Source organism: Centrocercus urophasianus, unplaced genomic scaffold, assembly GCF_019232065.1.
Source record: "Centrocercus urophasianus isolate 14NV4802_14NV808 unplaced genomic scaffold, USGS_Curo_1.0 seq_36, whole genome shotgun sequence".
In the NCBI taxonomy this organism is placed as follows: domain Eukaryota; kingdom Metazoa; phylum Chordata; class Aves; order Galliformes; family Phasianidae; genus Centrocercus; species Centrocercus urophasianus.
The window spans coordinates 1,965,104-1,985,349 of NW_024884933.1; the positions used below are offsets into that span (position 1 = coordinate 1,965,104).

The 20,246-nt window shown below is 52.0% G+C and overlaps 2 protein-coding genes across 4 annotated transcripts; both read left to right on the forward strand.

Moving 5' to 3' along the window:
* The first annotated feature begins 829 nt into the window (after positions 1–829).
* On the forward strand, positions 830–17,337 carry FHAD1 (forkhead associated phosphopeptide binding domain 1). Of its 3 annotated transcripts, none has more exons than XM_042831796.1 (29): positions 830–993; positions 1,420–1,626; positions 2,914–3,148; positions 4,668–4,750; positions 4,856–5,080; positions 5,346–5,469; positions 5,843–5,973; positions 6,779–6,844; positions 7,387–7,491; positions 7,608–7,715; positions 8,034–8,117; positions 8,599–8,751; positions 9,070–9,265; positions 9,856–9,926; positions 10,299–10,436; positions 10,673–10,780; positions 11,168–11,257; positions 11,403–11,628; positions 12,276–12,348; positions 12,571–12,677; positions 13,079–13,238; positions 13,481–13,598; positions 14,307–14,442; positions 14,719–14,846; positions 14,987–15,070; positions 15,413–15,633; positions 15,933–16,098; positions 16,190–16,270; positions 16,559–17,337. In XM_042831796.1, exons 1-29 carry the CDS (start codon positions 898–900, stop codon positions 16,637–16,639), a joined length of 3,801 nt encoding a protein of 1,266 aa, XP_042687730.1. In that variant the 5' UTR covers positions 830–897; the 3' UTR covers positions 16,640–17,337. The 3 variants fall into 3 exon arrangements, with proteins under 3 accessions (XP_042687730.1, XP_042687731.1, XP_042687732.1); XM_042831797.1 differs by having other exon boundaries at positions 2,917–3,148; XM_042831798.1 differs by having other exon boundaries at positions 1,507–1,626.
* Positions 17,338–17,499: 162 nt separating this feature from the next.
* EFHD2 (EF-hand domain family member D2) lies at positions 17,500–20,244 on the forward strand. Its single transcript, XM_042831580.1, has 4 exons — positions 17,500–17,747; positions 19,192–19,339; positions 19,429–19,563; positions 19,670–20,244. Exons 1-4 carry the CDS (start codon positions 17,500–17,502, stop codon positions 19,802–19,804), a joined length of 666 nt encoding a protein of 221 aa, XP_042687514.1. The 3' UTR covers positions 19,805–20,244.
* The last annotated feature ends 2 nt before the right edge of the window (positions 20,245–20,246 follow it).

Genomic DNA, 20,246 nt, shown 5'->3' on the forward strand with positions numbered 1-20,246 from the left:
AGCTCCTCGTTAATCTCATTAGTGTTGGCCTGGGTGTGGAACGTGTGCCCGGGGAGTTTTGTGGTGCTTTCCACAGCCTGCCAGCCTGTCAGGTGCTGGCGGAGATGAAATTGCCCGTTCTGAGATCCGAATCTCACATAATGTGAGGTATTGATGCTCTCCTCTTGAAACGTGGAGGGAGGTCTGTGTGCGAAGGAGGACGGTGGTGTGAGGAGGGAGGCCTGGCCTTCACCCCTAATGGCGGCCATCATGGCGGCTTGGTTGCCATGGTGACAGGGATGGGGGGGAGTGGAGGGGGGAAGCCCTACAAAATGGTGCCCAGGACCCTGGGGATGCATCAGGCCATCATGTTGGCATTCAAACCTACTCACAGCACCCCAGGCTTCGATCTCCATTTAATTAAACCCCATTAATCCCCTCTCCACAGCGGAGGAAGCCCCACAAGCTAAAGGGCCCTCGTGGGCCACATGGTGTAACCCATTGCAGGAGATGAAAAACAAGAGAAAAAGCAAAAGATATATACATATATATACTGTGACATGCTCAAACCAGGTAGGCTGCATGACAAACTGTGTTTCAATACGGGGAGAAGCGATGTCCTTGGAGAAACAAGGAGCTGCAATGACACGGAGCTGTGTTGTGCCCGTTGCTTGGATAAAGGGCAAAAAAAAAACAACAAAAAAACCGAGCAAAACAAACAAGAAGGAAAGCGGCCGGGTTTTGGTGTCACAGAGGTTTCCCTGGCTACCGTGGGTGCAGGGAGGAGCAAAGGGAGGCTCTGTCAATAACGTTATGGCTTTTATTGCAGGAAGAGTGGTGCGAGGGGTGCTGGAGTTGTTTGCAGTTATGGGAGGTTGCTAACTAAGTAGGATTTATTTTGCTTTAGTCTTCGAGGCCATGAGAGCATTCCTGAGGAGCTCGGAGGAGTGTTTTCAACTCAAACAGCAAAGAACCACGATAGGGAAACACGAAGGGTCAGACATCATCCTGAAGGTAGGGGTGAGCATGCCGTGAGGGTGGATGATGGATGGGAAAGGTGTCAGAAATTAGAGGGAGAGAAGGGGCATGGCAATGCTGGCATTAGCGAGGGTGTAATCCCAGCACAGGGGCTAACTGCCCATTTTCGTGCTTCGGATGTAAGGAGGGTGACACACTGCAAGCCTAAGTGCCCCATCTGTGCAGACACCCGAGGTCAGGCTGGAGGGGCTCTGAGAGCTGATGGAGCAGTGGGTGTCCCTGCTCAGCGCAAGGGATTTGGACCTGATGATCTTTAGGTCCCTCCCAGCATGAAGGGTTCTACGATTCTGTGATATAAGGTTGGCGAAGACTTCCAAGATCACCCAGAGGGCTGGGCAAATCCGCACCGTAACACAGCCTCAATTGCTCTCCAAGGTTTTTCCCACTGTTTGCTGCTGTCAGTCTGCAGGGGCAGGAGAGCACCACGCAGCCCTCGAGTTCACCGGGTGGGAGAGTGGATTCGTCCTGCAGGACCTCAATTCCCCACAGGGCACCTTTGTGAATGGCTGCCAGGTGCAGAACGCGGCCGTGCACGTGAGACCAGGAGACATCCTGCGCTTCGGAGCTCAGGGAGCATCCTTTGAGCTGGTGGTGGATGGAGTCCCCCAGGTAAAGGCAGGCTCCGAAATGGGCGTGTGGTTTTACGTGATGTCAAGGGGGTGTCATGCTCTCGGGCTTTTATTCTTAAATCATCAAGAAATAAAAAGCTGGAGCTCCCTCTGCTGAAGAAATTCAGGCAACTCGGTGGGGTGAAGGAAGCATGGAGCAGATTTCTGATGGCAAGCCCATCAGAACTTGTGGAGATAGGTCTTGGGAAGGTGTGAAAGCATTGGGAAATGGGCTTTAGGTCTCTTTCAACTGAATTTTCCGTTGTGTCTTTCCTTAGATGCTAGCGTTAAAGGTCCAAATGAGAGCAAATTAATAAGCAAATACACTGTTGGTGCTTTTCTTGGTAGTGCTGTGCACAACTGCAGGCTCTGTTCTGCACAGCAAGGCCAGAGCATCACAGCTTGACCTGTGGAAACAACAGAAATCCAAAGCAATTGTAAATACGGGGTCAAATCTAGTGGAAGTCTTCTATTCCTGGGAATAGGGCCATCTCAGGATGTCAGTAGTGCATGTGGGCTATAAGTACTTAAAATCAATACAATCACATTTATTTTTATTGTCCTGGCTCTTGAGGAATCCTAAGAAAACAGAGATTGAGAACGGTGCTGGAAACCTGCGTGCCTGGCAGCCCAGCCCGGGATCAAGGTGAATGAATGGCAGCCTGTGTACTCAGATGCTGCTTTTGGATGAATCAACAAGGTTCTTTGTGTTGGAAGATGACCCCACGAACGTGCCCAGAATGCTCAGCCCGAGAGGAGAAAATGCATTTTTGCAGGATGAATCCATTCACCTGGCTGGCTAAGGCTGTGCAGGTGAAGTTTGTTCCATCTGGAACACCCAGCACTTTGATTTCCAAAAGCAGACATGCAGCCTGCACACAAAAATGCAGTTGTGCACAGTGGCACAGAAAAAGCATTGTCAGTGCCTCTTTATTGCTCTGGGCTTGACGATCCTCCTTTGATAGAGCAGCTTTGAAGCCTGACACCACTGACTGCAGAGAGTAAATCACTTCTCCACTTCGCTGTGTGAAGTGTTTACAGTGTTTAATGTAGGGAGGCCTCTCTCTCATTTTCAGTGGTATTAAGGATGAACACGCTCTGAAGAAGAGGAGCACCCAGCCACAAGAGCTAAGTCCTCCATTATGAAAAATAAATCCCAAGCTCTGAATGTATAACAGCATGTAAAGCAGGCTGGCTCTCTCTACCTTTCCCGCTAAGCTGATCATGTTGCAGAAAAAGGGCTTAAAAAACTCTTACCCCTTACTAACAACACAGTCCTGTTCCCCAGCAGAAACCTTCCTACCCACTGGCACAGTGTTGCACGTCATGGGCTGGACAGGAGGCTGCAGAGCCCCAGCATGGTGCCCAGCTCCCCTCGCTGCAATCCCAGCGTGGCTCCAGCACCTGGGTTGGTCCCACACGCCATCCACCACTCCGCAAGCGACCCGTAAGTGCGTGGACCAGGAGTGCAACCATAGCCATCGCAATGGATGCGCTCAACCAGCTGCCTGCAGAGAGGCCAGGTACTTCCATATGGCTGCAGGAAAGATTTTGCTGTGACAGTCAAGGGACTGTTGGTTCTCAGCATCAAACAGGGCTAATCTGAGCAGAGGCGTTTTTGATGCACGCTAGTAAATGATGAGCATCACAGCCAGTTAGTTGTGATTCCTTACCAAGCAAAGCTAATTGGACCCTGCGTGCTAGCAGTGGCATTTGGGTTGGTTGAGAAAGGTGCTGTGAAAAAACACTGGGGAATGCCATTGCCTGGGTAAGTTAGGGTGACATTTCCTCTTCCTTGTTCCTCGTGCGCGATGTGGAGCAGCGATGGCTTTATCTCCGTCGCTGACTCATGCACCTATTCTGGTCTCCTGACTGAAGCAGTGGGTTGGTTCCTTGGCTGTGCAGTCACACGCTGCCTTGAGTAAAGGAACGTGAAAGAGATTCGTATCTGATGTGTTTCTTAAAGGCGGAGCGTGCAGTGGTGGAGCAAAGGTGAAGGCTCGTGGGATGAACTGGTGGAACAGTAGGATGGGAAGAGGCTTCTTCTGGTTGTAGCAAACTGCACCGTGGTTTGTGTGGTTCCATTGAATATCCCAAGTTGGAAGGGTCACAGAGCCCAACTCCTGATAGAATCATAGGATCATAGAATCATTCAGGTTGGAAAAGAACCTCTCAGACCATCCAGTCCGTTCATCTGCCAACCACCAGAGCTGCCCACCAGCCACGTTCCTCAGTGCCACATCTCCACACTGAACACCTGCAGGGTCGGTGACCCCTCCACCTCCCTGGACAGCTGTGCCAATGCCCAACCACCCTTTCAGAGAAGTTTTCCTAATATCCAATGGAATCACCCCAAGGTCAAGCTATACTTCAATAGTTTATGGGGGTTTTGCCATTATTAACTGCCATTAGCAAGACAAAGTCATTAACAAACAACCAAAATAATACTCCAGAGCAAAGAACATTGCTATGCAGACCATAAGGCCATGTGCACAACATGGAATTCCACAGACAGTAATGGGAGTGAAGCTCCCAGCAATGTAGGCCTTTGGCATCCAGCTGAAAATAGGATCCTGGGCAGAGTAGAGAGACCTTACAGGAGTTCTATAGAGAATGTGTTACAGCACATCCACCCAGGTTTGATCACATCATTTGGTTTGTGAAATAGAGCCAAGAGAATCAGTGTGTGTTAATCTTTTAACTCTTCCTGTGCTATAAGCAGTGAATGTAGAGTGTCCTTCTTTGGGGTTGGCCAAAAAACCCAACTGCTTTTGAAACTGGTGTTGAAATACCAAAGGAGCCTTCATCCACTGTGTCTGTATGTGTCTTTGGGTTTGTTTTGAAGCTCCCCAGAAGTGCATGACTCCTTTCTCTTCTGTAGGCTCTATTGGCAAGGGTCTTTTTAGTGCCAGATGAGTGGGTTTTGCTCAGAGTACGAACTAAGAATTGACTACTGCCCTAGAAGGGTTTTTAGACAAGGGAGGGAGATGCAATGAGCCCCCATCCTGCAGGTTTTCTGCTATTTTCTCTGCTTTCATTCAGCCTGGACCACCAACTCAAGCAGCAGTGGGATGGGAGACCCTTCCCTGGGGATTCACAGCACGGATTGCTCCCTGCAAGAAAAGGTGATGCTGGGGAGAGGGCAAGGGGTGCACCCCATGGTTCTGCTGGGGGTGTGCAAAGTCATAGAATCGTAGATCTGCTGACCAACAGACGGAATCTACCTGCAGGATGAAAAGCTGCTGAGCCTGGAAAAGGAAATCGGCCGTCTGTCTGCTTTTGAAGCAGAATCAAAGCAGAAGGATATGGTGATAAGGGACCTTCAGGGGGAACTGGCATCGATGGCCAAGAGCATGGCTGCTGTGAGAAATGACGTGGAGCTGACCCAGAGGCTTCTAACCTTTGAGGGAGAAATCAGGGCCAAAACAGAAGAGATCAAAGCCTTAAAGGAGCAGGTATGCCATGGCCAAATGGGCACAGGTGTCCTATGGGAGGAGTTATTGTAACCCAGAGGGGTTTCTCCTTTGATGCCATCACGTCAACCATGCTGTTCTGCGAGAACTGAGACTGGGAGGGGGTTCATGGCAAGCTGAAGCCTTTCAGATAACAGGGAGCTCTTTGTGGGGCTTAGGAAGGTGCTGCCTTTGAGCTTAAAGCAAAAGAAGAGTCACTGGAGCTAAAAGTTTGCTGGTGAAGCGTGTGCATTGCCCTCTGTTTTAGATCAGCAACCTGCAGAAGGGCTCGAGTGAAGTTTATAGCCATTCCCTTCAGGAAAGAGACCTGGAGATGAGAAGCCTGAGAAGAGAAAGTGAGAAGCTAAAGAGGGATCACGCTTTGACCACAGGTATTTTCTCCCTCGGTAGAACTCCTTGCAGGGGCTGTGAGCACCTGAGGGCTGGCTTTGGAAGGTGACCCCACATTTGCAAGGCTGTTCTGGTAAAAGATACTTTGCAGTGGCTCCTAAAAATTGCCCTGACATAGAGAGGTAATGGAAACTGATCCATCAGAGCTGCTCATCCTCCAGGGAGCATATGCTGCAGGGCTCAGGGGGACTCGCTAATGATGCTGCTGTGGGATGATGTCCAGCACGGCGTGCCAGGAGCCAGATCTGCACTCCAAGTTGTGCAGTTGTCAGAGATGGAGGCCTGCCACTCGGTGCCCAGAGGGCTTCTGCAGGGAAATGCTTGGTTTTCATCTCCCTACATTGTTGTTATCAGGCCTCGTGACCAGCCTGCAAAGGGAGATTGCTGTGAAAGAACAGAAAATTCAGCAGCTCAAGCAGGAGGTGGAAAATACAAAAAAGGCAAACAGAGAAAAGGACAACCAGCTGGCAGCTGTGTCTGCCAAGGTTAGTGTCCCCAGTGCTGGTCTCATAGGTGGGTTGGCATGGAAAAGGAAGATCAGAAGGGTCGTGTTTCTCTCTGTTAAGGATTCGTTGGATATTAGGAAAAATTTCTTTACTGAAAGAGCGGCGATGCAGTGGCACAGGCTGCCCATGGAGGAGATGTTGGGGTGCTGAAGAAAAGTTTAGATGCTGTACTAAGGGACGTGGCCAGTTGGTATGGTGGGATGGGCTGGGTTTGGACTGGATGATCTCAGAGGTCTTTTCCAGCCTTAACGATTCTATGGTTCCATGGCCAGCAGCTCTTTGAGCACCAGTGCGGTAAGTGCAGGGCTGTGTCTCTGCCTTTGCACACTGCAAAATGCCCACAGCAAGGTGTCGGGTTCCCCAGATGAATTCCCCTCCTTGTTGTTCGTGCAGGTACTCAGTGACCTGAATTTCAGGAACACTGTGGCTGTTTGTGTGCTCTGGGCACCGGTGCCAAGATCCTGCTGAGGAGCCATGGAAACCCGCTCTTAGCGATGCTCCCTGCAGCCAAGCCTGGTTTTTTCCCTTACAGAAAGCTGCCTGGACAGCATTTTTCCTCTCCCAGCCAAACTATGATTAGATATGGGCCTGTTAACGTGTTGTTGCCGTCGTGCTCTTGATGCCGTGATTGCCCTACCATGGGCACTCCCACTCATCAACTGGCCATCAGGCAGCTGAGCACTTCCCTGTGCTGTAGGACTGAAGGATGTGTTGACATCTCCAGCAGAAATGACAGTACCTGACCAGCCTGCTAATTTTTTCCCTCGGTTGCTGTTTGTTCCAGTGCTCTAGAATTAAAGAGGAAACAAAGCGTGAACTTGGAGAGAGGGAAATGGCTGCCTACCAAAAAGTGAGTTTCTAGTTGGTTTGGGGTGATATGACATTGTAAGAGAAGTGTTGTGAATCCTACTCCTGTAAAGAAAAGGATTGAACTTTCATAGCAAAGTAGAGTAAATGTCAGCTCCTGGCAAAAATGGAATATTACATTGCAGTGCAGGATGTGGTGAGGCCGTGGCACGGGTTGCCTAAAGATGTTGTGGATGTTCCATGCCTGGAGGTGCTCAAAGCCAGGTTGGATGGGATCTTGGGCAACCTGAGCTGATGGGGAGGCAGCCACCCCATGGCGAAGGGTTGGAACTGGATGATATTTGAGGTCCCTTCCAACCCAACCATCCTATGGTTCTGTGATCTTTGAGATCCCTTCCAAACCAAGACATCCTATGATGACATTGTCATAAGATATAACCTATCAATCTATCAGCTGTAAAAATAGGTTGGAATAAAATAGCAGAGTAAATGAAATGAGAGAGATGAGTAGAATGTCTCGCTTGTCCTTCATATTCTTGAGTGAGCTCCTCTAGAGAAACTTTCTGCTGTCCTGGACTCTTGCAGCGCATCGGAGAGCTGGAATGTGAGCTAAAGGGATTGCAGGAAGAGGTTCAGAAGTACCACAGCGAGCAGAAAGCCATCCAAACTCAGCTGGCAGAAAAAGTCAAGGTGAACCCCAGCACCCAAAATAGCAGCTCATCCACCTGATGGGAATGGTGGCTAGCTGGGCTACATAGAAGCCCAACTGGTAGAGCTTTGATATTGAAATGCTTCTGTTGTTGCAGGTGGAAGAGGAGCTGAAAAGCGCCTGCAAAAGGAAATCCCTGCAGCTGCAGGAGATGGGGCGCAGGGAGAGGCTGCTGAAGTCTGATGTGGATCGGGCCCAAGGGCAGGTAGGGGAGAGGGATGAGGTGTTCCTGAGGTGTGGGCTGCAGGCACTGAAAGTGCTGCTTCCCTCGTGGGAAAGGGCATCTGTGGAAGGCAGATTGTGAGTTCGGGGAAGGAAGTACTGAGCACTGAACTCAGATTATATCTGGTCAGGAGGCTCAGCATGAAGGGCTTGTCAGAAGGATTTCTTCTGTGGTGGTAGAGGATGGTCGTGGTCCAAGGTGCTCTCAGTGTTGATTGTTGTAGGGTTTTGTAGGGCACTGAAGTGGAGTCTTTGTTGATTCTCAGTGATTATTGTTTTCCTGTGTTAATCTCTGCTGTAGCTAGAGTCTTTCAAAAGCCAAGTGATGCGAGTGTGCAGCCCACAAGCAGCAGGAGAGGCAGGGAAGGCCATCACAGTGCAGCAGGTGAGTGCAGAGACCATCTCAGAGGTGCTCAGAGCCTCCAAAACCCATTGGGGTTTGAGGATACTGCAGAATAGGCACAGCACCAGCCAGCTTCACATATTACAAGTGTAGCCACTCCAGATGAATGGCCGTGCACCATAACATAAAAAAAGTTTGGCTCTTCTCCATCTCCTCCAGAGCTTGGCTGGAATCCTGGAGCTTTCACTGGGAAAAGCCCAGGAGCTCACCCAGTGTGGCCAACCAACTGCAGAAGGCTTTTGTCACTGCCACGTATGTCTCTGGCCCCAGTGGGTGCCCAGGGAGCTGTGGGTGCCCCATCTCTGGAGGTTCCCAAGGTCATGGATGGCCTCTGGGCAGCCTGAGATGGTTGGGGGAAACCAGCCCATGGCAGGAGGGTGGGCTTCAAGGTCTCCTCCAACCCACTCCTTCTATGGTTCCTCAGCTGAAGAATGGTGCATGGTGCTTTGTTCTCCTTTGGCAGGTAGTCAAGAAGGTCCAGCATATCTGGGAGGAACACCAACAAAGTCAGGCACGAGAGAAGTGCCTCCAGGAGGAAATAAGTTCCAAGCTCTCGAAGGAAACGGAGATGACTGAAAATGTGGAGGTGTTCAAAAAATCACTGCGTGAGCTCCAGGTCAATCATTTAAATCCCGTTTACAACATTCCAGCTGGGAGATAAGGGGCACAAGGAGTTCTGTTGGCCTGAGGACAGGTCAGAGACAAGGTTATGCCTGTGCATCAGCAGTAGGAAGCCTTGTGAGAGGGGAGCTTAGCCCCCAGAAAGCACTGGTTTGAAGGGAACAGAACCTGCCACTCCAGCATCCTCCCCTGTGCTGCTCCTACCCAAAGATATTATTGAATGAAAGCTCTCAGCGAATGGATAAATCTTAGGTGATTTGTCTATTATGTGAATTGTGGAGGCTGGCACATAGATGGGTTTTATTCTTTGTAGGTATTCCTGAGGGCCTCATTCTGCAGCAGCAGCTTGAGGAGTGAGCTCAGCAAGCTGGAGGCCGTGCTTGTGGACCCATTGGTGTTGGACATACATGCAGCAGTGGTGGAAATCACACACGTGGTCCTGTCCTGGCTGCAGGAAGCAGAACTGCTGCTGGCAAACACGGGGCTGGAGCTGCCCACCTCCAAGAAAGGTGCCTGCCCCATGGGGCATCCCAACTCTTTGCTCCCCATTGGGGTCTTAGAGGTCGGTGGGTGTTCATGTGTGCACTGTATTGTCTGCAAATTATGAGTTTGGGAAGCTGGAGCTGGATGATCTTGGAGGTCCCTTCCAACCCAACCATCCTGGTTCTATAATCTTTGAGATCCCTTTCAGCCCAACCATTCTGTGGGTCTATGATCTTTGAGATCCCTTCTAAGCCAGTCATCCTCTGGTTCTATAATCTTTGGGGCCCCTTCCAACCCAAACATCCTATGGTTCTTCAGTCTTTGAGGTCTCTTCCAACCCAAGCCATTCAATGATTCTATGACTTGCCATCGTTGTTATTCAGTTGTTTTATTTCCCTGGTGGCATGTTGGAAATGAATCTTTGCAGCGATTGTAACAGTGTTTGATAAGGAAAATGTAATCTCCCAGTGAGAATCTGGGCTTTTTTCAATCTCCCTGAGATATCTGGGGGATGGCAGCAATTTCATCAGTGCTAGATTTGAATAAGAAGCCTGATGGTGTCAAAAATGAGATGTCCAAAAAGCCCCTACAAGTAATACCCTGTTTGCTTTTGCAGGATTGACAGCTTGTCTCAAGAGGTTGTTGGAAAAGTATCAGGAGACTGAACGAAGGAATGAAATGTTGCAGGTTAAAATGTGTGCATGTGTGTAGATACGTGTACATGCAGTTGGGAATGGGTGAACCACTGACCACCATTGGTGAACATGGAGATACAGTGAAGAGAGCCAGTATAGAAACTCAATAAGAAACGTGCAGTAGCAGAGACCCCTGGAGCTCCAGATTATGCCTAAGAGTAGAAAGACAATGTCCTCATCTTAAGAGGGGAATCTCTTGTGTCCATGTTGCTGAATGGACGAGTTGGACTTTGTGGCTCTCTTCTGAATTGTTTGTTGGTGCATGCACACAAGGTGCAGTGGGGTCAGCTTTGTTTTGTTTGCTTTGTTTTGCTCTGCTGCCAACGCCTTTCTGCCAGCAGGAGTTTCTGCTGTTTCCCCATAGGCCCAATTAGAGGAGGTCCAGGAGTCACGGGATGCTCTGCTGCAGGAGCACCTGGAAGAGCTGAAAGCTAAACACGAGCAAGACCTACAGATAAAAATCAATCAGATTATATTGGAAAAGGAGGAGGAGAAGGCAAAGGTATGGCAGCGTGGTTGTTTTTCAGAAAAAGGCCTCTTCCAAAGGCAAAAAGGTTCTATGTAACAGTGTTGCTTAGCAAGAGGAAGAATTCTATAGCCCCAAAATCAAAATGTGTGGGGGCAGTTGTCCCACAACAGGGCAACGATCTTATGAATTGCTTTCCTCACCTAAATCAAGTTAGTTTGCCTTACTCTATGATTTTATCTTCACTGAAAACGTGGGCTGTTCAATCTCAGATTCTGGAGAGCACTGTTCTGAAGGAGAAGGAGAAGCACAAGCAATGCTTGGATGAAGAAAAGAAGAGGATGCAGGACTTGGAGAGGCACCTGAGAAGTATGGCTGAGGTCCGTGACGTGTGTGGGAGGCAAAGCAGAACTGGTTTCCAATGGGACTGGCAGTGTTTTCAGGATCTCTTGGTGGATATTTTACTCTCACACATGAAAACACACATAGAAGTATATGGTTGGAGATCCACCTTCAATAGGATGAGAGGTGATGGCTTTAAGTTGTGGCAGGGGAGGCTCTGTTTGGATGTGTCTCAGAAAGAGAGGTGGGAATTGGCACAGGCTGCCCAGCGAGGTGATGGAGTAACCATCCCTGGAGGTGTTCAATGTGGAGATGTGGCACATATTTAACAGGCATCGTGGGTGTTGGATTTAGTGATCTTAGAGGCCATTTCCAACGTTCATGTCTCTACGATCTTATTGAGCATTGCTCTTTTCCTCTTGTAGATAATTGAAGGGAAGTCCAAAGAGCAGGAGGTGACGGATCTCAAACTGCAAGAAGCTGTGCATGACCTAGAGGAAACCACAACCCGAGAGGTAGCTCCAGCAACCCTACTTTGCACAGAGGATGTGGCATAGATACGGTTTTCTTGCACAAACTTTCCTCATTCCTGGCTGGTGATGCTCATCATGTTTCTGCAGAATAACGTGTACAACTGAAATCACACGTCTTGTTTCCTAGATGATGCTAAAGCAGCAGGTACTCATGCAAGACGAGCAGCTCAAGATCCTCCAGGATGAGAGAGAGGTACTGAAATGGAAAATGCAGGAAGAAATGGCAGAATATAAAGAGCAAATTAAGCAACACTCTCGGACAATTGTTGCGTTAGAAGACAGATTGCTGGAGGCTGAGCAGCAGCAAAAGGCACTAAAGGAGGAAAACGTTGTGCTTGTGGAAAGAATAAAAGGTAGCTAAGGGTTGTGTGGGTGCTGGGCGGGGGTACCCACAGCAAGTGGAGGGGCAAATAGAGACAGAGCAGTGAGGATGGTCAGAACACAAAAAGAGCCCTGTGATACTGTGAAGGTTCTGTCTCACTGTGAGCTGCCATTCATTGTTCGGGGTATTTGGTGACTTTTGGTGGTGCACCATTGGTGTGGATAGGGCCTTCCCCACTGGAGAAGGGCTCTTTGCCCTCAAGAAAGCAGAAGTGAACCTGTGCCAAGAAGGACCTAAGGAATTGTGTAAACACTGCTACAATGGCCCAAGAAACATGGCGTGCCAAAGAGAGGCTGGTTGTGGTCTTCAGAGATCATAGAACCATAGAATGGTTGGAGTTGGAAGGAACCATAAAGGCCATCTGGTCCAACCCCCTGCAGTGAACAGGGACACCTACAGCTCCATCAGTGCTCAGAGCCCCTCCACCTTGAGTGTCTCCAGAGATGGGGACATGAAGATGTCACAAAGGAGAGGATATATGGAGCACTGCCTTTATAAGGCTGCAGAACCCAGTGTGTTCTCACAGCCTGGTTGGTCCTGGATCTGAGCAGCCAAGATAGACACAAGTGTCTGGCCTATGGGTGTTGCTGCTAAGACCTCTTCCATCATTCCCCATAGGACTTCAGGATGATGCCTGCAGGTCTACACCAGGAGCTTCCCAGGAGGCCAGAGAGTCTCATTGCTGTGGTCTGTAAGTGCCTGCGAGTGCTTGCTCTGTTTTGGAGGGTGTTAAGAGAACAGAAGTTATCCAGAGGAGAGCTTTGAGGAGCTAAAGGGGATGATCTCAGCACAGCAGTAAATGCTGCCTGCCCGTGGGTTGTCCTGGGTGGGGGCTGAGGCAAGCACAGATTCTGCAAAATGAATTTTTCTTGGAAGCTATGAGATTTGTGAGTATCTTTCTCACAAATTTCAGAGAAGAGCTGGCTGCCATGCAGGGCTTACTCCAGGCCAAAGAGGCTGCCATTGTGGGATTAACGAAGGAGCTCTCAGAAACCAGGGCCAGGATGTCAGACATGAGAGGTTGGTGAGCTGTGTGTGTGATATCCAGCCTGTTCCCATTCCTGCAGAGCTATGGCAAGGCTAAGTAGGAGAAAGGCATGCACAGGTAGTAGGAAATAGACCCACTTTCCTAAATGATGCTGTTGTTCAGCCCTGGGTTAAGCAGGATGTCCGTTCCCTTTGGCCATGTAAATTGCGTAGAATCATAAAATCATTAAAATTGGAAAAGACCACTGAGATCTCAAGTCCAACTGCCAACCCATCACCACCCTGCCCACTAAACCGTGTCGCAGAATCATAGTCATAGTAAGCTTGGAAAAGTCCACCAAGATCATCAGGTTCAACCATCAAACCAAACTACAGATGCTGCTGTGCTGAACACAGAGAGAGTCATGAACCCATGGCAACTCTGCTGTGCTTAGGAGAGCTCAGTGAGAAGCAGAAGGCAGAGCTGGAGCAGAGCCTGCACCGCGTGAAAAGCCAGGAGCGTGAGCTGAGCATGCTCAGGGGGAAGCTGTTGAAGATGTCAGACCTCGTGGCAAAGAAGGATCGAGAGCTTCAAGCAGCAGCTGCAGAGTTAAGGTAAGACCTGCTGGGAGGTGATGGCCTGTGGATTCCCAAGAGTTGAGTGTGTGTTGGTAACTTCCATGGGGCAAAAGATAGGTTTGAGTAAGAACAAATTGAGCTAAGCTACGTTAACTCTATGGAAACGTCCCATGTTCTGAAGGTGAGATGGTGAGGAGCTCGTGCAAATGGACTTGTAATGAAATCCCTGCTTGATGCTATGCTCTGACATACACCGTGGTTGCTGTCTCTTGGCACAGGGAAGCCCAAGAGGACTGCAAAGCACTCAAGGATGCATCTCGACGAATGGCAGAAGAGCTGGAGATGCTTCCACAGGCGCAGGCTATTCCTGCCACACCAGAGGAATCCTCTGAGCAGGTAATCCTGCAGGGACACGTTGAAAAAGTCAGATGTTGTGTATGCTAACGGCAGCTGTAATTGGCAATTAGAGTTGTAACAGCTCCCTGAAAGATCTGTAACTCTTCCATCCCTTTCCCAACCTTGCTCCGCAATAGATTTTGGCAAAAGTAGGTTGGGGTGAGCGTTTGGGAGCCGTATTTTGTTGTGCAGGAAAGGGAGAAACAGTCCTAGTTCTCCCATGCTGTGCTGAGTCACCGTCTGAATTCCTGAGTCTTAGAGAACTGAATAAATCAAAGGTGGTTCCAGCAGCAGATGGAGGGACTGCAGAAATGGTACAGGCTGTACCGAAACAGCGGCAGACATGGTGCCAGCTGGAAGGGTTCGTGTTGGCCAAGCGGTGACTCATGGCTAGATGGGAGCAGGAGGCAGTGCCTTCCTCCTTCTCAGCAAGAGGTGGTGAGAAACACGAAGCTAGAAATCCTCCAGAGGAGAATAAATTGTCACTGCAGTGTGAAGATGGTGAGATCATGGTGGCAGCTGGCAGCTCTCATTAGGGTTTTAATTGGGTGCTCACCCTGTTCTGTAACAGGTCAGTCGTCGTGCTGGTGGGGCTGGGAGGGTGAAACGTGAGTGTGAGTGCACAGATGTGTTGTAAAAGGGAATAACGTGTGAGATTGTGGATAAATGGTTGGGTTGGGTGAGAACCATCCGGGCTTGGACTTCCAGGAGCTGGCATTGGACCTGGCCAACCTGGGTGTGAGATGCAGAGGCCTCAGGCACGAGGAGACGATCCAACGGCAAAAAGAAGGCTTGATGGAGCTCCGGGAGAGGATCAAGGTGCTGGAGAAGACACAGGCTGCTGGTAAGCACAGTGTGATGTGGCTTTGGTAGGAATGGAAGATGCAACTGCAGGCCTGGCTGGAGCTTTTGCACCTGGCAAGTCTCAGAGCCGGTGTTGTATCATAGAATTGGAACAGTTGGGTTGGAAGAGACCTTAAAGGTCGCCAAATTCCAACCCAATGCCGTGGGCTGGTTGCCCTTCCACCAGATCAGGCTGCCCAATCCAACCTGGCCTTGGGCATCGCCAGGAATGGGGCATCCTCAGCTTCATGATTCCACGGTGTTTGGTTTCCTTCAGCTGTCATGGGCAGGGCCAGCGAGCTGCTCATGGTACAGAAGGCAGCCCTACCAGAGAAGGTCTCCCAGAAAGCAGGACTCAAGGTGGAACCAACTCCACTGCCAGGTGCAGAATTCAAGTGCAGCAAGGTAAGTAGACATTGGTGTAAAGATGTTCAATGGAATGGGAAGATCAAGCCCTTGGGATACAAGAGGGAAAAGAAACCAGGAGGGAGGCGTGGGGCCCATCAGTGTGCAGGGAGCTCAATCAGCATGTCGCTTCTGCGCAGTGTCTGGGCCAACTTCCTGATGGCAGCTCATGTGGGGCCGTGAGCGTGGAAGGGTTGGAAGACTCAGAGCTCAGCGAGAGGATGGTACGTCTGCAGCAGATGTGGTAAAAGAATCACTGAAGCATGGAATGGTCGGGTTGGGAGGGACCTCCAAGATCATCCAGTTCCAACCCCCTGCTGTGGAACACTCCATAATGTGGGGCATCATCTTCCCAGTGATCAAATGAATGAACCCATCTGGGTAACTCCTTAAGAGGGGAAACGATGTAGAAACGAAACTGGGAGTGCACAAATAGGTTTACATGCAGCATCTGAATCTCTCGAAAGATGAAAGCGGAGCGGGTGCAGATGTCTGAGTGCAGCAATCGTTTTTGAAGTAAGATTTGGCAGGCCTGGTAAATAATTCATCCTCTATTCTTTTTGCAGTACCTTGATTTAATCTGTGCTCTGGGAAGGCTGATGAATATGAAGGAGCTGGAAGGAATGCAGCCCATGGAGCATCTTCCCCAGGAAGAAAGGGAAAAAGTGGGGCAGCAGAGACGGAGGGAACTGGGGCTGTTGTATGAGAGGATCAGCAAGCTGAAGGATCGCCTGGAAAGGAAGGAGGAAAGGCTCCAAGAGTGTGAGACCAGCATCAAGCAGCTCAGGTACAGCAAGGTGATGGGGGTTCCTCCCAGGAGTGATGGTGTGAGAGCCTGTAGCACGTTATGGCTTAATGGGGCAGCAGGAATCCACAACCCCACTCCACGGACGCCGGGCTCTGCTTTGGGTATGTTGGAGATGGGCTCTGAAATGCCAGGGAAGGGACCACAGCCAAGGCAGCATCAGTGGGGTGTCCATATGGGGTGCACAGGGGGAAAACCACGAATGGAGGTTTCATCTTGGTTCAGGCAGGAAGAGAGGGGCTGGGGTGGTGGTGAAAGACCCACATTGGTGTTTCCCAAAGGCTGAACCAAGAGTCCCTGCAAACATGCCAGGAAGAGATGCTGAGACTGGAAGATGAAGTCTACAGGGAAGCAGAAGAGAAAGCTCTGCTGAGAGAGGCTCTGGAGAGGACGAGGGCAGAGCTGGGCCAGGAGAAGAGGTTGAAAAAGGCAGCACGGCAGCGCAAGGTGGGAGTGCTGGGGTAGGAAACGTCAGTGTGAGAACAACCAAGGCAGCTCCTGCAAGGATGCAAAGATGATTTTCCATGTTTTTATCCAGAGCCTTGCAGAGAATGGGGAGAAGAGAAAGGAAAAGGAGCTGCCCAACCGTGCTCACTCTTCTAAAGAACGTGGAGGGAAGGTATGGCAGGCTGCTATGCACTGAAAGCAAAGCACAGTGGGACTTGGAAGCAAGATGTCCGTGGCCACAGGGAGCACATCTCATGTAAGGGGATGATGCATGGTTCTGTGCCGTGTTCTCTCCCACACGTGGCAGGCCAGCCCTGGAAGTGTTCATTGTGGAGATGTGGCACTGAGGGATGCAGTCAGTGGGCACGGTGGGTTGGGGTTGGACTGGATGGTCTCTCAGAGGTCTTTTCCAACCGTAATGATTCTGTGATCCTAAGTTTATGCAATGTCTGCTTTGCAGCCCGGAGCCCAGCAGCCATCCCTCTTGGTGAAGTCAAGGGAGCGTGTGGTGGGAGAGCTCGAGGTGATGGGCAGCCCATAGGAGCAGCACCACGAGGACGTTCTGCTCACAGAGCTGTACAGCGAGGAACTGTGTTGGGGTTGGACATGGCACCATGTAGGCACGTATCGGGGGGAAGAACGCCTATGTGAGGCCATCCTACAGTGACCAGGACTGCCAGAAGGACAGTGACATGCCCAGGGCCAAATAATCCTGCAGGATGTGTATTGTAGAGCTTAGGGAAAGTGGCAGAAGACAGCTTATGTGAATACAGCCAGAATGTGTGGGTGAAGCTGATGGTGTCAAGTCTGATCTCTGTGCCACGGCGGCTCCTCCGTCCCCGCAGCATCACGGGGGCGCAGGGAGAATAAAAGAGGGGGCAAGGGAGAGAAGCTGGAACAAGGCACTGCCAGATGGGAAGAAGGCAGAGAAGGAGCTGTGCTCGCCCTACACTATGTGGCACTGGAACGTGTCTGGGGAGAGCAGGGCCAGGTCTGTGCCCTGAGTGGGGCATGGTGCTCCTGAGTACCCAGTGGGGTGCAACGGGCAGCTCCTGCTGCAGGTTTTGGGGTCAGGTGCTGTCCTGTAGATCTGAGCATGGTTGTGTTCAACTTTGGGGCAACCCCTGGATCCAAATACCGTGGACGCAGAGCTGGAAGCCCATCCATGGCCTTCTTGCACCCTGTGTCTGCAGGGGCTTTGGGTTGGGCTGTGCCATCCGTCTACCATCAAACAATGCTGGTGGGACCCTAAGGGGGGGAACACTCGCAGGCTGGCAACCCCCGAGCCTGGAGGTGCTGGGGGTGCCCCGAAAAGATGCGTCCCCCCCCCTTTGCTAGGCGGCTGCTGGGGCGGAGCGGGGCGGAGCTGCGTCTGTTCGCCCATCCATCCATCCGGGCACCATGGCGGAGGAGCTGGCGGAGCGGCTGGGCCGACGGTTGGGGATGCGGGAAGGGGATGCGGAGCAGCAACAGCAGCAGCAGCAGCAGCAGGATGCGGAGCCCACCCCGGTGCCCCCTGGCAGCCCAGCGATGCGGGCGGTGGGCAGCGAAGGTTCGCCCGGGGGCGGCCGGAGGCTCTTCAGCCCCGCGGCGGAGTTCCGTGAGTTCTCCCGGCGGCAGCTCCGTGACATGGAAAGACTCTTCCGACAGTGAGTGTGGAGGGGAAACCCCCCCCATGGGACCCTCAGGAGAGACCCCGGGGAGGGAGCACCGGACAGAGGGTCCCCATTGCCCCGATCGCATCCCCTATGCTTTGGAAGCCTGCAGCCTCTGGTTGGGAACTGCGCGGGGGTGGAGGGAGAGGGGGGCGGTTATGGAAGCCCCCAGCCCCTTTGCAGAACCCGCCCAGCCCTTGGCTGATGGTGGGAGGGGTCCTTTGGACTCCTCTGCAGGGGGAGATCTCTGGGGTTCTCCCACTTCCTTGCAGGGGGCTCCCCTCATTTTCTCATCCCTGGGACCCCCTCTTGGCTCCCTGTGGAAGGAATCCATGGGACCCCCCTTGGCTCACCACGATGCCCCCCAGTTCTGCGCAGGAGTTGAGTCTCAAGACCCCCTCTCAGCTCCTTGCAGCCATCCTCCCACCCTCCAAACTCTTACAGAAGGGTGCCACTGGATGCAACCCCCTCACAACCTTGCAGAGGGGATCCCAGGACCCTCAGAGCAGTCTGGAAAAGGGACACGGGACCCCCCAGCCCCAAGACCCCCACCCTGGCTATGCACACGGCTTTGGGCTGCGGCAGTGGTGTTGTCACATCCTCGGTGCCATCCCCACGTGTCCCCACGTGTGATGTTGCAAGCTTGGGTCAGTGGGGGGGGGGGGGGGGAGCTGAGCAGAAAGGCGTGGAAATGTGCAGGGGGAAAATAGGGGCTGTAGGAGGAGGGGATCAGCCTCCCCCCAGCCCTATGCACTGTGCAGCATGTGGCCGTGGGTGCTGTGCCCGCGGGCAGATGGCAGCAGCACGGGGTCTGGTTGCAGAGCAGGACGTGCACGCCTGCACGCACCGCAGCGAGAGGAAGCAAAGGGGGCTCACCAAGGGGGGGGAGCATGGGGATGGGGTGACGGTGTGGGGCCAAGCCTAGCCCCTGCCTCGCTGCATGCATGGTTTGTCCTCTCTCCCACCTTCCCCGCTGCGTTAAAGGACTGCGACGCAGGAGAGCCCGCCCCAGTGGATGCAGAGCTGCAGCCAGGGGCTCGCTTTGCAGCAGCGGAGCTCACAGCCCTGCGATGCCAGCAGGAAAGCACGAGGGTTCTGTGCTGGGGCACAGTGTGAGCTGCACCATGCTGCGGCTGCGGGGACAAATGAGTCACAGCCCCGCAGAGCTGCATGTCGCTTCCTGTAGGCTGAGCAAAGAGAAGTGGAAAGTGCATCCTATAGAGCCCAGCTCAGTCCTACAGGCTGCACGGAGCTGGTGGCACACTTGGCAGCAAGCTGCTGGGTACCCGTGCCAGAAACCACACTCCATGGGCAGGGAGTGCTGAGGATGCTCCTGGGAACCATTAGTGGTTGGATAGAACCAGCAGTGGTTTGGCACAGCAGCCCAACGCGACAGTGAGGATGTGCCCCGTGATGAGGATTTACCACCTCCCCGCAGGTATGACGCAGGGAAGGATGGCTTCATCGACCTGATGGAGCTGAAGCTGATGATGGAGAAGCTGGGAGCGCCGCAGACCCACCTGGGCCTGAAGAACATGATCAAGGAGGTGGACGAGGACCTGGACAGCAAGCTGAGTTTCCGTGAGGTGAGAGCAAGGGTTGGGTTGTGGCTGTGTCCCTCGGCAAGGAGCTGGATGCCACATCCCTGGTGCTGATATCCCACCCCATGCTGCAGTTCCTGCTGATTTTCCGCAAGGCAGCAGCAGGTGAGCTGCAGGAGGACAGTGGGCTGCATGCACTGGCACGGCTCTCCGAGATTGACGTCTCAACGGAGGGCGTGAAGGGAGCCAAGAGCTTCTTCGAGGCCAAGGTAAGTGTTGAGCAACACAGCAGCAACCATTGGGCGTTGGGGACATGACCAACGTGCCACCATACTGCACGCAATGGGGACAGGGCCGATGTGTCACCATCCCCAGGCACAGGCGGTCACCGAGGGCAGCCGCTTCGAGGAGGAGATCCGTGCAGAGCAGGAGGAGAAGAGGAGGCAGGCGGAGGAGATGAAGCAGCGCAAGGCAGCCTTCAAGGAGCTGCAGTCAGCATTTGCTCAATGACCACGGCACGTGGAAGGAGCCACGCCACGCCGTCACCATTCCCTGCGTGTCATCATGCCCACGACTCGTGCCAAGCTGGTGGCAGCTGTCCCTGTGCTTGGTGCCACGGAGCAGGCGGGTGCGCCCATCCCACTGCACCCAACGTTGGGTTGGAGGTGGCCTTGGCTCCCCTTGGGCTGCTGGCTTATTTTGGTGAAAGACGTCCATAAAGGCCACCGAGGGGAGAGAAGCTTTATTTTTTGTCTGTCTGTCTTCTAAGCACCCCAAGGGACGGCGTCTCACCTGCTGTCCCTGCAGCAGTGGTTGTGCCGATGACTGTGATGTCCCACAAAGGTGTTGTCTCAACAGCTGCTTCCATTCTGTCGTATGGATGTGTTGTTTGCCGTGTTGTTTTCTTTCTTTTTTCTTTTTAAATCCCAAATAAATATTATATTTCCTAAGT